The sequence below is a fragment of the Pelophylax lessonae genome (genome assembly GCF_965119305.1).
Source record: "Pelophylax lessonae genome assembly, chromosome: 3".
In the NCBI taxonomy this organism is placed as follows: Eukaryota; Metazoa; Chordata; class Amphibia; order Anura; family Ranidae; genus Pelophylax; species Pelophylax lessonae.
Window position 1 is genome coordinate 560,734,903 of NC_138770.1, and position 16,204 is coordinate 560,751,106.

General features: G+C 42.7%; 1 protein-coding gene across 1 annotated transcript; it reads left to right on the top strand.

Moving 5' to 3' along the window:
• The first annotated feature begins 4,075 nt into the window (after positions 1 to 4,075).
• On the top strand, positions 4,076 to 14,830 carry RBBP9 (RB binding protein 9, serine hydrolase). The gene is made up of 5 exons (XM_082251996.1): positions 4,076 to 4,277; positions 4,360 to 4,402; positions 9,909 to 10,014; positions 12,623 to 12,708; positions 14,544 to 14,830. Exons 1-5 carry the CDS (start codon positions 4,161 to 4,163, stop codon positions 14,768 to 14,770), a joined length of 579 nt encoding a protein of 192 aa, XP_082108122.1. The 5' UTR covers positions 4,076 to 4,160; the 3' UTR covers positions 14,771 to 14,830.
• The last annotated feature ends 1,374 nt before the right edge of the window (positions 14,831 to 16,204 follow it).

Below are 16,204 nucleotides of genomic sequence, written 5' to 3' on the forward strand. Positions count from 1 at the left end.
ATCGCCTAGGTGTGACCAGAGCTTTAAAGTAGAACTATGGCAAAAACTTTTTTTTTTATTTTTTTTTTTCATTTTGAAAGGAAGGGTCATGACCCGACATTTTCTTTTTTCTTTTTTTGCCAACTGTGTCCCATTAGGAAGTAGTGTCTGTAAAGAGAATCTGTCACAGCTGGGCTTACGCAGAAATCTGAAAACTCAGCTTTTATGATAAATGGTTTTTTTAGGGAAAGATTTCTATTTCCTCTTATTTAGGGCTCATTCACACCAGCAGTTTGTGGTAAATGCACATGGACACTTAACAGTTCCTGTGTGTTGAAGTGTTAAATGCCCGGTAATTTCCTGGAGCGGGGGGAGCTGCACATGCAACACAACAAGCAAGTAAATGGCTGTACACAGTCATGCTCGGGTAAACGTTGATGGCTTCTGAATCAGTTGGTAGAAACAAAAAAAACAAGAAAGTGGCACTTTAAAGGTAGCCACAAATAACCCCATATAAGGACTCAAGTGTTGAATCAATAAAAAATCATTTTATTACAACATCATAAAAATGTTATTATAAAATCAATTCATGAAAATACATGAGCAATACAGTGCCTTGCAAAAGTATTTGGCCCCCTTGAACTTTGTGACCTTTTGCCACATTTCAGGCTTCAAACATAAAGATATAAAACTGTAATTTTTTTTGAAGAATCAACAACAAGTGGGACACAATCATGAAGTGGAACAAAATTTATTGGATATTTCAAACTTTTTTAACAAATAAAAAACTGAAAAATTGGGCGTGCAAAATTATTCAGCCCCGTTAAGTTAATACTTTGTAGCGCCACCTTTTGCTGCGATTACAGCTGTAAGTCGCTTGGGGTATGTCTCTATCAGTTTTGCACATCGAAAGACTGAAATTTTTGCCCATTCCTCCTTGCAAAACAGCTCGAGCTCAGTGAGGTTGGATGGAGAGCGTTTGTGAACAGCAGTTTTCAGTTCTTTCCACAGATTCTCGATTGGATACAGGTCTGGACTTTGACTTGGCCATTCTAACACCTGGATATGTTTATTTGTGAGCCATTCCATTGTAGATTTTGCTTTAGGTTTTGGATCATTGTCTTGTTGGAAGACAAATCTCCGTCCCAGTCTCAGGTCTTTTGCAGACTCCATCAGGTTTTCTTACAGAATGGTCCTGTATGTGGCTCCATCCATCTTCCCATCAATTTTAACCATCTTCCCTGTCCCTGCTGAAGAAAAGCAGGCCCAAACCATGATGCTGCCACCACCATGTTTGACCGTGGGGGTTGGTGTGTTCAGGGTGATGAGCTGTGTTGCTCTTATGCCAAACATAACGTTTTGCATTGTTGCCAAAAAGTTTGATTTTTGTTTCATCCGACCAGAGCACCTTCTTCCACATGTTTGGTGTGTCTCCCAGGTGGCTTGTGGCAAACTTTAAACAACACTTTTTATGGATATCTTTAAGAAATGGCTTTCTTCTTGCCCCTCTTCCATAAAGGCCAGATTTGTGCAGTATACGACTGATTGTTGTCCTATGGACAGAGTCTCCCACCTCAGCTGTAGATGTCTGCAGTTCATCCAGAGTGATCATGGGCCTCTTGGCTGCATCTCTGATCAGTCTTCTCCTTGTATGAGCTGAAAGTTTAGAGAGACGGCCAGGTCTTCGTGGATTTGCAGTGGTCTGATACTCCTACCATTTCAATATTATCGCTTGCACAGTGCTCCTTGGGATGTTTAAAGCTTGGAAAATCTTTTTGTATCCAAATCCGGCTTTAAACTTCTCCACAACAGTATCTCGGACCTGCCTGGTGTGTTCCTTGTTCTTCATGATGCTCTCTGCGCTTTAAACAGACCTCTGAGACTATCACAGTGCAGGTGCATTTATACAGAGACTTGATTACACACAGGTGGATTCTATTTATCATCATTAGTCATTTAGGTCAACATTGGATCATTCAGAGATCCTCACTGAACTTCTGGAGAGAGTTTGCTGCACTGAAAGTAAAGGGGCTGAATAATTTTGCACGCCCAATTTTTCCGTTTTTTATTTGTTAACAAAGTCTGAAATATCCAATAAATTTCATTGCACTTCATGATTGTGTCCCACTTGTTGTTGATTCTTCACAAAAAATTACAGTTTTATATCTTTATGTTTGAAGCCTGAAATGTGGCAAAAGGTCGCAAAGTTCAAGGGGGCCGAATACTTTCGCAAGGCACTGTATCTCCCCATTAATACAAAGTCTCTCCTAGTGATAAGAATAGTGCACCAGGGAGACCTGAGAAAGTATGTGCAAATCTTGCGATCATTTTAAGAAAATATTCAGGTCTCACGGGTATCTCAGAAGGTCACATGATCGCTACGTGTTTCGCTTGTAGCTTCATCAGGGGATCCTGTTATTGCCAGATCCCACAAGGGGGAAAGAGAAGAAAAGAACAGTTTCTCTGACAATTGCGGGAGGCCGGTGAGAAACGCTGCCGCTCCTATGGCGGCCCCCCTCCCGCTGTGTCTAACACAGTGGGAGCGCGGCTCCGTCGGCGCATGCTGCCGAGACCTCGTGCACAAAATCACCTAAAATCTATGTGATTTTGCGCAGCTGAGCTGCCCTGCCGCAGTAATACTGCAGTGGGCGGTCGGCAAGAGGTTAATGTGTGTTGGGTTTCAGGGTTAGTTTACATTAACCAAAAAATTGCCTATGACGGTAAGGGGAGCCTGTAGGTAAAAACAAACTTACAGCTTTTACCAAAGTTGAATATCACAGTAATCGGTAAGGTGCATTAGGGTGGCATTGAGAATGCAAAAAACACAGGTAACATGTATTGCTGTGTGGTACCACAATGCAACAATGTGAATGGTTGTTCAATGTGTGAGGTCAGGCTGTTAAAAATGTAAGACGGAGTGACCTCTGACCAGGGCAGGAGTTATCATTAGGTAGAGGCGGTCTGTGTAGATATGTGGCAGAGGTGAAGAGGCAGCTTCTCCCTTATAGTTATCAGCCACATAATCGTTTTTAGATTCAAGGAAAATGCTCACCTTTATGATGTGGCAAAGCTGTGCGTTTGCTGTCATATCACAAGAAACAAGTAAGTAAGAGGATAGGAGAATGATGAGAGACAGAATGAATAGCACCTTTCTTCTGCAATTGCAGAAGCTGTTTAAGCCGCAGACACTTGGCTTGGCACCACAAGGCACGGGACAATGCTCAGAATGAAGAATCCTGTTAAAACCAGGATGTTGTGTTGCATGACGCGTCTTGATGAGCTTCTTTAGTGCAGAAGAGTATTTTGGCCCATAGACTTTAAAAAGGAGCAAGGTTCCAAAAAAATTAGGCCAGCAGCTATAAAAATGTGGGTCCTGACTTATAATAAACAGATGCTCACCTGTACAGGGATCCAGCGCTGTCCTCACCTGGGCCAGTTCTTCACCAGTCTTCGGGTTCCCGGGGCCGGCATGTGAATTCCTTGTGGCTTCACAGCCAGCTTCTCTCTGCGCATGCTTGAGCCGCACTGCACTTTGTGAATGGTCCCACAGCCTCCTGCTGGGACCTGTGATGTGTCCCAGATGGTTTCTGGCAGGGAGGATGGGGGGGGGGTTGCTAACTTCCGCTCAGATTGCCTAGGTCAAGTGGAAGCGGGTACCTGTCAAAACCAGGTACCCTTTTACAGAAAAAAAAATCCAAACATGGCAGGGGGGAATAAGAGCAGAGTTCCCCCGTTTGGGTAAAGTTCCGCTTTAATGCAAGCTCCTGAAAATCGCATGTTTACGATCTATTTCCTGTACTACAAGTCACATATAAAAATGCATTAATGCTTCACTCAAAGTGAAGCATTAAAAGGGCTCAATTGCCTAGCAGTTATCTGTAGGAACAATTTTTGTACTTGCAGATTTTTTCCATCTTTGAGATTGAAAATCCCCTATGTAGCTCTAGGCTTAGTATATTGATCCAACCATGTGCTTATGCAAGAGCCTACTTTTTCTAGGATTATATTACATACAGTATGTGATGGTTGCTGAAAAATGCAAACATTTGTTTTGCTCTCTTTATTTTTTTAAACTTCTAAACAGTCACTTGAATAAATGCAGAAAAAAACTACATTTCCCATGATGCATCTCTCTTAAGCCATGCATTTCCTGAACACAAGCTGTAGTTTGTAACGTGACGATGTCTGAAGACCTGTCTATGGATTGTCCTGTAAAAGCTGTGATAGTCCCCGGCAATGGAGGAGGGAATGTAGCGTCCTGTATCTGGTACGGATGGACAAAAAAGAGACTAGAAAAGGTAAAATTAGTTATACAGTGTTGAGTGTGAACTAAAACACAGGGACATAATTTACCTAGTATGTCATTCCTGTATCTTGCAGATTCCAAATTTCAAGTGCTTGCTTCAAAACATGCCTGATCCATGTAAGTATATTATTTTATTTCATTTGCAAAGCAAATTCTATCACATGGTGCTGTTTTTAAGAAATACAAAAGTTTTTAAACATATAGCTTTGTAACGTATAGTGAACAGAGCTGAGTTACCATGATCCTAAGGCTCCATTCACACCTAAGCGTACAGCAGCGACACCTATTGCCCCGCGTTCTTTTTAGCGTTTTTTTGGAGCAGCACCATTCATGTGAATGGGCCTCCCTTCGCTTCAAAAACACGCCAAAGAAGCTCATGTACCAAATGTTAGCACAGAGCCAGGAACATTTGGTGGTTCAACTTTTGCAGCAATTTTGAAGCCAAATCGCACCACGTTTGGGGTGCCATTAAGAAAATATGGTATCGCAAATGCGTCCCGTGTTTTGCTGCAATTCTGCCCGCGATTTTAGTACGCTCAGGTGTTAATAGAGCCTAAGACTACTGGGTTCATACTGGTGTGATCACAGACATTGCACGTGATTCGCTCCGCATTGCTCTGCACATCACATGCGATGTCTGTGCGATGCAAATTCAGCCAGACAGTTTGTATAGGTGAATTTGCATTGCATTCGGACCAAAATAGTGCAGGACCCTTTTTTTGGTCTGCACTGGAATCGGAACGCATGGATGTTTTTGTGTTTTTTAATCCACCCAACAACAAATTGGCCAAAATAAAGAGAAAAGCATAAACAAATGCAAAACGCATAAAAAAAAAAAATCTTCAATAATGCGAAACGCACTGCACAATGCACTACAGAAATGGATCAAAAGCAAACTGCAGAACCAAGCCTTAGAGCAGATCCAAGAGGTCTACACATGTCAACTGTCAAGAAGGTATCTTCTGTGTGCATGGAGAGCCCCAATCTTGGGTGCACTGAATGTACAAGCCTTATCTTCAGCTTCAAATCAGAATTCTGGCATGCAGCTCCCCATCCCATATCCCACAGCGCAATGCGAGCACCTTGACCGTAAACAAAGAGAGGTGCACATGTTGCATCATGGACAACACGTTTTTCATGCCTGCCCCTATGGGGTCATGTTAGCTTTAAACATTTTTTTATATCAGATTCATTTTAACCACTTAAGCCCCGGAAGATTTTACCCCCTTCCTGACCAGGGCCTATTTTGCGATTCCGCACTGCATGACTTTAAACGGACAATTGCGCGGTCGTGCGACGCTGCACCCAAATGAAATTGACGTCCTTTTTTTCCCACAAACAGAGCTTTCTTTTGGTGGTATTCGATCACCTGTGTAATTTTTTTTTTTCATGCGCTATAAACAAAAAAAGAGCAACAATTTTGCAAAAATAACAATATTTTTCACATTTTTTTTATATGAAATTCTCCCCCAAAAAAATGTAAAAATTTAAATTTTTTAACATTTTAGGCCAATTTGTTTTCTGCTACATATGTTTGGAAAAAAAAAATCGCAAAAAACGTATTTTGATTGGTTTGCGCAAAAGTTATTGCGTTTACTAACTAAGGGAAAGATTTTTGTCGTTTTTTTTTTTTTAACGAGTAATGGGGGCGATCTGCGGTTTTTTTTTTTTTTGCGTTACTGCGACATTGCGGCAGACAGATCGGACCCTTGACTGACATTTTTGACACTTTTGGGGTTACCAGTGACATTACTACAGTAATCAGTGCTATACATATGCACTGTTACTGTAAAAATGACACTGGGAGGGAAGGGGTTAACTTTATTGGAGAGGGAGGGGTTAAGTGTGTTCCTAGGGGCGTGTTTCTTACTATGATTGGATGTGGCTTTGTGTGTAACAGCACAGATCAACGGTCCTACATAGCAGGACCGTATGATCTGTGCTTTTACACAGGAGAGAGTGACAGGCGGCTTTGTTTACATTAGCCGCCTGCCTTTCTCCCTCTCCACCCGACGATCGCGAGTGACCGGCAGACATCGGGTCCGCCGGTCACACGCGCCGGCTTCTTCGGGTACGAGCGGGGGCGGGAGTGCGCCACCGGCGGCGCGCGCTCGCCCCTTATTCGCTCCCAGGCTAGTGACGTACCGGTACGTCACTTTGCCTGGGAGGGGCTGACCGCCACCGTATATAGTCGGGCAGCGGTCGGCAAGTGGTTAAGGGCTCACATGGGCATCTAAAACCCTGTATTTAGATGTGCACAGCATTATAGGATTTAATGGGGCCATACACGCAGCTGCATCTACTAATGAAACTGTGCACCATGTTTAGCGGCATACAAAACAGTAAGGGGCCATACACACTATGCAATTGTCTTTAGATTTTTTTCTTTAGATTTACCAAAACCATATAATATGAGGTCAGACCTAAACACTTTCAATTTGTATGCAATCAGGCAGGTCATTGCACTACATAGTTGAAGGTAAATCTAAAGGAAATCTAACAACAACAGTTGTATAGTGTGTATCCAGCTTTAGACACAGCTGCAACTGGGGCTGTATATATTTGTAGATTTATACACATGATCTTGTGTATATGTATACACGTGGAAAGTAATTACAAGAGTTTTACACATCTAATAGTGAGGACTTTGGGCATATACTGTATTTCATGCAGGATCTTCTGCTAGCTCAGCCAGCTGTACTCTATGTAGAAAGTATGCATATGCCCGTGCGAATAAGCACTAAATAAAATAAATGATAGCAGTTACATATGTGTAACTACTACACATGGTACTACTCTACATATTTTACACTTCATTTATCTATATTTGTGATTCATATGTGCTCATACTGCACAACTTTCTGAAATGGGAAAGGGGGACACCTCTAGTTATATGACTCATTGAGATTAGAGGAGCAAAAAATAATTGGGTAAATCCAAAAGTGCTTTTTTCATCACTGTGTATTCTTTATTTGCTGTTTCCTGACCCATCATGGCAGCACACACTGGGTTGTGACTCCGCCCCCACAACCTGGTAGGATTGGTTAGCTATATATTTTTGAAGAAGAGACCCCACAGCATTCCCTTTTCTTCCCCTCACCTAACAGGATGGTGTAAGATTCTGGTACCTTTGGTACCCTTATTGCCCATTTTCCTTTTCATATTGCGTCCCACCTTTTTAGTTAGGTGGAACGCATATACCTTTAAGCCGTATGACATCATCACTGAGCGCCGCTCTGAGCGGCTATTTCAATCGCCGGCTTTCTCTCTCAGGTTGTTCGTTCAAACCGCATGCTTACAAGCCTTGTCTTATGCTGCCGGAGCCTCCAGCTATTCTCTTTACCTGGAACAGACCGGAACCTCGCTACTGATCCCGTATCTCGCTACCGGATCACTCCCTCACTACCGGACCCCTCTACTTACTAACCTTACTAGTGATAAGTACCCCACAGGGGATTCCTCCATAACAAACTTACACTATCTACTTCTGCACATTAAGGACTGTTACTATCTATGCATTACTAATTCTATCATCTGCACTGTTACATAGATTGCTAACTCTTGAGTCTACTACCATCTATCCTTGCACTGGGTTAGTCTCTCCTGTATATCATCTGCTGTCCTTACCACCTATTACCATACATGATTACTAACCTATCTGCATCCTACCTATTACCGTCTACTACTCTCCTGAACATTACTATCAAGTGCTTATCATTGCTATCACTGCTCACACCTGTCCCTTCAGCACATCACCTCTATACTGTCATATACATCCTACCACTCCAGGAACATCTTATTGAGTGTGTGTATATCTGTATGCTGAAGCAGGCGGGTCCACAGTGATGAGTCTGGAGAGTTGGATCTGGTAATTCAACACATCTCTACATGACTACTAAGTGGAGATTCTGCAGCTGCAAATCCAGCTTACTATAAAAACGCAGGAGCGTTACAGATGGATGGATGGATACGCCCTTTACCGCACTTCGCCCCAGCCAGGTTAGGTCTCTCCAGGTTGGAAGTCCTATTCTGTACAGGCTCTAATAGAGCTAAATGGAAGAAACCCCAATCTGGTGGTCTCGGGGAATCTGGAACGCCTGTATTGCATACAAGCCTTAAATAGGCTTACATTTATGCAGTGGTCCTCCAGTAGGCTTTCCTCTCTTCTGCACAATGTTTTCTCTATCATTCTGGGCATTGTAGTCCCACAGATCAATGTTTAAAGATGGCGGACGCTTGTTTCTGCCGCTTCCGTGCATGCGAGACCGAAAGTGCGCGATCTACAATCAACTGCCGGATTGGGCGACAGGCTGGATAATTTAGATCCAGTGGTGACCCCAGTCTGGCCAGGGAGCGTGCGCAGACCACAAATCTGTGTTAGTTCGGCCGCGACATAGCCCCACCGGACAGAGGCTGGCCTGCGGGTTAAACATCCCACGAAGTTGCATACGACCGGGTTTCGGCCCACGTTGCATCGTTACTCCTGGCCGACAGAAACCCCCCCCCCCCGTTTTGATGGTGAGAGGTTCTGTCTGGAGTGGTGCCCACTTGGTTCCTGGTATGTTGAGTAACTGTCCCCCCTCTCCCCCTGAGGGTTTTGGAGTGGATGGGGGCCCCTCCCTGGAACGGTCGAACCCCCGGGTTCCCTTCCTTCCATTTGGGCACCCCCTACCTTGTGTCTGGTGGTCCTGTGGGTCATCTAACCCCCCCATCCACCTATACTTGGGGTTGAATGGTAGTTTGGCCTATCTCCTGTGGCTGGGACAGGGTGCTGTACTGGCAATGGGGGCGGAGGGGGTGCGCTGCAGGCGACCTGGCAATTGGCTTGCAGGGCGGGCTGTACCTGGTGGGGGCTCCTGACACAGCCCCCTTCCTGATCTGTGCCTTGCCTGGGCCTCGGGGATCTCTCCTGGGTCCCTGGGAGCCTTGTGGAGCCCTGCGGCCCATCATTTTGTTGTAGCCTATATTCTGTATAGGCTGGTGACCATGTTTGTGTAGCCATAGTGGCTATTTTGTCTGGCATTGAAATCAAGGACCTTCTATGGCCCTGTCCAGCTCCCCTAGAGTAACTGCCTGTCTCCTGGAATCTCTTCCATGCTCTTAAGATTGTGCTCGGAGACACAGCAAACCTTCTGGCAATGGCACGCATTAATGTGCCATGCTGGAGGAGTTGAACTGCCTGTGCAACCTCTGTAGGTCCAGGTATCATCTCATGCTACCAGTAGTGACACTGACCCTAACCAAATGCAAAACTAGTGAAAAACAGTCAGAAAAGATGAGTAGAGAAAAAAATGTCAGTGGTCTCCACCTGTAAAACCATTCCTGTTTTTGAAGGTCGTCTCATTGGTGCCCATCTAGTGCACCTGTTGGTGATTTCATTAACACCAAAGCAGCTGAAACTGAATAACAACCCCCTCTGCTACCTAACTGACCAGCTCAATATCCCAGGAGTTGAATTGACTTAATGCTGTACTCTGATAAAAAAAAAAGTGTTCCTTTAATTTTTTTGAGCAGAGTATATCCTGTATATGTCTATGTATATATTAAAGAAAAACGTGTCACCATTTCCTGGTCCCTGTTAAAAATTTTAGCTAAATGTGTTTATATTTTTTTCTCAACCCAGTTACAGCACGAGAATCAATATGGCTTCCGTTTATGGAATCAGAACTACAGTGTGATAAAAGTACAATAATTATTGGACACAGCTCTGGAGCAGCTGCAGCCATGAGGTATGGAGAACCGTATACAGGCATTTTTGTGTATTGTGGCACTTTGCATTTGCCAGCCCATTATTAAAAATTAATAATCAACACACTTTAATGCACAAAAATTTGGCCTGCATGTTCATTTCAAAAATCAAGCACTAAAACTTAGCCCGCCATAGACAGAACGAAATTCTTGCTGAATCGTCTGAATTTCGATTAATCTATGGGCTTTTTTCTTTCGAGTGATTGTTGTATTCCACTGGTGGGAATAGGGATGGGCAAACGGTTCGGCCCAAGCACTGAATTTGCAGTGTTCGCCAGGTGTTCACCCCAACGAACACACTTCAATGCACTAAGCACTGCACAGTGCATTCTGCGCACTGATTGGGCAAAGCTTTGGCAGATCAGGAAAAGGGGGGGGGGGTTGGATGAGCGAGCATCCTCCCTAAACCATACCAGGCCACATGCCCCCAATATGGGGGGGTGGGTGCACCTTTTCTTTCCCTCCCGACAACCCTTGGCTGATGTTGTTAGGGTCTGCGGGAAGGGGGCATGCCACGTGATGTCAGAGAGGGGGGCAGTGCCACCAGGTGACATAGCTAGATGGCTCCGCCTCTTGCCTATATAATAAATGTCAAAGCACAGAGCAGTCATATGGCAGGAGGCCTCCCAGGAGGCGAGAGCCTTTTTACATCTTTTTTTTATTTATGGGGTTCTACGGGCGGCATGATTGACGATGGATTTACATTTTTTTAATAAAGGATTTGGCAAAAACGGTCTCTTGTGTTTATTACTTTTGTATACTTTTTTGGTGAATGGGTAGGGGTACTATGTACCCGATACCCATTCACATTGGGGGACAGGATCTGGGGGCCCCCTTGTTAAAGGGGACTTCCAGATTCCGATAAGCCCACAGACCCTGACAACCACAGCCTAGTGTTGTCAGGAGGAGGCCCTTGTCCCCAGCAGCATAGGGACAAGGTGCTTTGGGGTAAGGGGGGCAGTCGCTCATCCATCCACCATCCCCCCCCCCTCCTGACCTGCCAGGCTGCATACCCAAATAAGGCTTTAATGTGGCTTTTGGGGGGGTCCCACGCTGTTTTTTTATTTTTATTTTGGCGTGGGGATTCCCTCCAAATACATACCAGACCCGAAGGGCCTAGTATGTACTGGGGGGACAACCCCACACCGTTTTTTTAATAGCCGGGTGCCGGGAATTGTAACCGCGATTCGTTTTTAAATGGGATTTGACTTTACAGGCACATTAAGGGGAACCCCCCCCCCCCCAAGTCTTAGATTTAAAGGAATTTTTAATTTTTATTGTTGCACTTTTAAAGTATAACTAAAGGAATTTTTCTTTTTTTTTAGTTTTGGATAGAGGGGAGATTAATTAGAACCCCTGTCAGTTTTTATTGCTGCATGTCCCCATTAGAGATTCTTTCTGTTTGTCCTTTGTAAAATTATCATTGAAAGTAAAAGTAATAGAAAATCCCAAACTTTGGGTTGTCCCCAGAAAAGTAATAGAGGGGAAATCTTCCAAAGCGGACACTAGTTCTAGTTCTGGTGACCTGGAGGCCCCCAAGAGAGTCCCTTAATTTGCTTCCCTCTCACTTCCTGTTTTGGCTATGGGACAGGAAGTGAAGGTAAATCTCCCCCAATAGGACAAAGATGGCAAAATAAACCTTACGGGGGTTATAACCCTCCCTTACTCTATCAAAAATGAAAAAAAAGAGTTTTGCCTATAGTTCTACTTATATTTAATTAAAATTGCTGCTCCTGAAAAAAAAATTGTTATTTTTTTTATTGATACATGTCCCCCAGGGCAGTACCCAGACCCCCATACCCTTTTTATGGCCAATTACTTGCATATAAGCCTTCAAAATGGGGACTTTTGATTTTTCCTGTTCAGCTCTTATAGACTTTAATGGGGTTCGCCGTTCGGGTTAGAACATTTACCCTGTTCGGGAGTTCAGCTGCAAACCAAACAGGGGGGTGTACAACCCATCCCTAGTGGGTAAGGCTCCTTGCTAACAGATTGCAATAGCGCTGCGGGAGGAATTCCCACATCAACATGTGGTTGAAAGAAAGAAAATTGTGTAATTTATGGCCTGCTTTACCATGTCACTTCTCCAGCGTGCCAATTTGCCAAATAATTAGCTACCGTATATTAGTTCTGTCCGGTGAGCAGGGAGCTAATGCAGTAAAGTAGCAGGTCTATTCTCCTTGAAAGCAGTGTGTGCATTTCAAATAAATAACTGGCTAACAAATTGTATGGCAGGTAAAATACAGACAGCATACTGTATTTGTATTTGAACTGAGTATTTTGGCGTTTTTCTCTCCTGTTCCATTTTAAGGCTCTATATTGAGTAGACACTAGCACCCATAGTACTTGAGCAGATGACAGGATCTCCTGGCGCCAACATGGCAACATACATGTGGTAGAATGCTGCTATGATTGGTGCCAGAAAAGGAAAATTACAATATTTGATGCAACTTTCTGTTTTCCTGGCGCCAACATGACAGCACACTACTACCACTTGTATGTTGCCATGGATTGGCACCAGGAAAGGAAAATTACAGTAAGTATTTAATAAAATTTTCTGTTATATGGATCACTGTCAATTTTCAACAGGTTTGCTGAAAAACATCCGGTTTATGCAATCATTCTTGTGTCAGCTTACACCTCTGATTTGGGAGATGATAATGAACGTGAGAGTGGTAAGTTTTTATTACTCTGTGTACACATTAAAGATGTCTACTGTTTTTTTAATATGAATTAGGTAAAAAGTTGGAGATTGCAGTTCCTGTACATTGCAAATGTTCCTGTTATCCTTGGCTTTAATGCTGCACAATTAACTTTTTTTTTAGTAATTTACAGTAGAACCTACTTTCTACTAAAGAATATTTCATTTTGTAGAGCACTGTACAGTGCTTTGAAAAAGTATTCATACCCCTTACAATTTTCCAAATTTTGTCATGTTACAACCAAAAACGTAAATGTATTTTATTGAGATTTTTTGTGATAGACCAACACAAAGTGGCTCATAATTGTGAAGTGAAAGGAAAATGATAAATGCTTTTCAAAGTTTTTTACAAATACACTGAACAAAGTTATAAACTCAACACTTTGTTTTTGCCCCCATTTTTTATGAGCTGAACTCAAAGATTGAACTGCACTACTGTGATCCACAGGATCCTTTAAGTAAATGAGTACAATTGGGAGTGTAAAATTATAATAAAGCAAAAAGTAACCGTAAACACGTAGTCATAATTTCGCAACTGGCCTTGCACATACAAAAAAGTAAATTATGACTCTGGCTGGCAAACTGGTCCCGAATGTCAAAACAAGTCCAAGGGGTCGAGAGGTAGAGGTGAGCCTGGTACAATATCAGGGGATTTGGAGAAGAAAGACAAAAGAAGAACTCTACACCATCCGTTAGAGTAGAATCATTAAAGTGGTTGTAAACCTACGACATGAAATTTGAATAAAGTATATCCCTCTATAGTGTGTACCTGTCTGTTATAAGCACCAAATGTTATTTCTGTCTGCTGCCTCAAGTTTTCCTGACACCAAGAGAAAAATTGTGACATGGGGGGGATCTCCAGCTGATTGATATTATGTGTCCCTTCCCTCCAATCAGCTCTCAGAGCTCTTCTCACTTAGCTCTGCAGAGTCTAACTTTAGATCTCCACCCCTTTTTTTTTTTTTCGGAACTCTGACACGCTTTAAAGTTCAGCACTTTGAACAGATGTAGAGAGGAGAATACTGCAGATAAACTGATACAAATTATGTAGGAGGATTTGTTTCATCTCTGTGTATCAGAGGCCAGTCATTTCACTGGATATTTGTAAGGGTTTACAACCACTTTAAAAAAGTTGTTAGCAGGTGTCCGATAAAGTTATAACCACAGCAAGAAGTTCAGAATGCTAAAACCAGAGATCTAGTAGTGCCAAGTCGAAAGAAGGAGAGTAAAGACAAGAATGACAGGAGGCCTATGATTCAGGGGGATCCACAATCAGTTGTAAATCAGGATTGGGAGGCAATATAGCAAGTTTAAATAAGACAATAGCAAAAGTTCTACGGTACCATGGAGCGCTGCTAATGGTATTATTTGTGCAACCATTAATTATTTGGATAGATAAGGAACACTAAGGCCTCCTACTGTTTTGTGGTGACAATTATTGAGCCACAAGGCGTGGTTTACAATTAGCCCAGGTAAATTCTAGTATCTTCCACTGTTTGTTGTCTGGGAATGTGAGTCAGGATTGGGAGGGCCCTGAAAAAGTACAGCATTTTGATGGGACATAGAACTCCTATCCACTTTCCCGGTTTGGTAGGATAACACAAACAGGTATAAAAAGGTCTTTAAATAAAGGTGGATAATTTAGATGGAATCAAAGCGATGTGGATGCCAATGTAAGAAAGGGTTGAGGCCCAAGCAATCATTGTCTCTGATATGGCATTGCAATAGTGAGTTTAAAGTGAAGTTCAAGGCCTTAGACTTGTTAACTCCCAGCTTCTTTTATTTTTTTTTAACCTTTCAAACATCTAGGATACTTTAATCGGCCCTGGCAGTGGGAGAAGATAAAAGCCAACTGTCGCCATATAATTCAGTTTGGTTCCACAGATGATCCATTCCTGCCATGGAGTGAGCAGCAACAAGTGGCTGATAACCTAGATGCAGAGCTGCACAAATACGATGACCATGGGCATTTCCAGAACACAGAATTCCACGACCTGCTGAATGTAGTGAAGAAACTGATCCCAAAATCTACATAAACACAATGATTTCTTTTGCCGTTCCTATTTATAATAAAAAGCCATTTCAATTTGGTTAAATGGGAGCTTGAATGAGAAGTTTGTTATTCTAATGGTGTCATGTGCCTTGTAAAATGTGTAGAAACATTGCTTGCGTTATACTTCTAGTGGAGAAGGACCTGTCCCATCCGCTGCACACTGTGATTCCTCTCAGCACTGGCAAGATAAAAAAATTTCCTGAAAACTTTCTGTATCATGTGATAACAAAGTCCCCTCTCCTCCCCAGCTCCAGATATTGTCGTTAAACTAACAAGAGCCAGAGGCTGAATAAAGAGGAAGTCATGTCCGTTACAGTCTACGGCTTGCCATACACAGCATAAGTTTCACCAGGAATTAGAGCGGCGGTTGGTCTTGTAAGCACAAAAGTTAAAAATTGACTGAAGCAGGTCGAAAATTATCAGCCAAACAATGACTGTATCCTATCAGAGACAGTCACTATTAGGGTATGTGGGCAGTCAATGTCATGTCAATGATCTGCTAATTCTACAAAATCGCTGTTGGTAATGCTGAAACAGCCTTATTATTAGGGTCCTTTCAGACAAGCGCTCTCATCAGATTCGCATGTGAGGAAGCGTAATGTTAGTCTGGGGGCATGTGGATGTAAAAAGATGTGCATCCTTTACATTCAACTACTTCCAACTATGTTTTTTAGACCTAAACATGATGGATTCCCTGCTGAACAGAACTGTAGCCACTCATCTGAAATCCTCCCACATAGAAAAAAAAAGAAAAGGATCAGAAACTATTTAAAATTAAACCTGCCTCACTTAATGTAATTGGAAATGCAGAAAGGAGTCAGAAAAGAAACACAGCACAAGCTTCAGGAAGTACATTACCAAGTCTATCTAGAGGTGCGTGTAGCTATTCTGCATGGGAAGATATGCAAAACTCATATTGGGGTAAATGCTATCATGGTGAGGTATATAAAGAATTGCCACTGCTGACCTTCTTCAAAAAATGCTAACTGACTGGCTGTTATTTTGACCCACTAATACTTTCTTACCAAAAATAAGGATATAGAGGAATGCAAAATTTAAGTCAGAAGTCATTATCTACATACTTGTTCTGAGGGCAGCAATTTAAACTCAAGATGATCAGCATGACCAGCAATATTTTTTAGGAGTGCTCAGCAATAGTATCCTCCATGCTTCTCTAAAGACAAGCTTTCTTTAAAGCGTAACTCCACTTTTGTTGAGAAAAAAACATTCCCCTCTGGGTGATCTCTGTACATTGCAGGGATGTTAACAAGCTTTGTTGCAGATTCCTACCTTTTAGTTATTCTGAAGAAATCTTTATTTGTTCCTCTGTGCCAAGTGGGTCAAATGGGAGTGATTTCATATTTATCTATCAGCTGTGCAGCTGCAGGGCACTAATGAGGAAAGCTGCTGGGCCTGC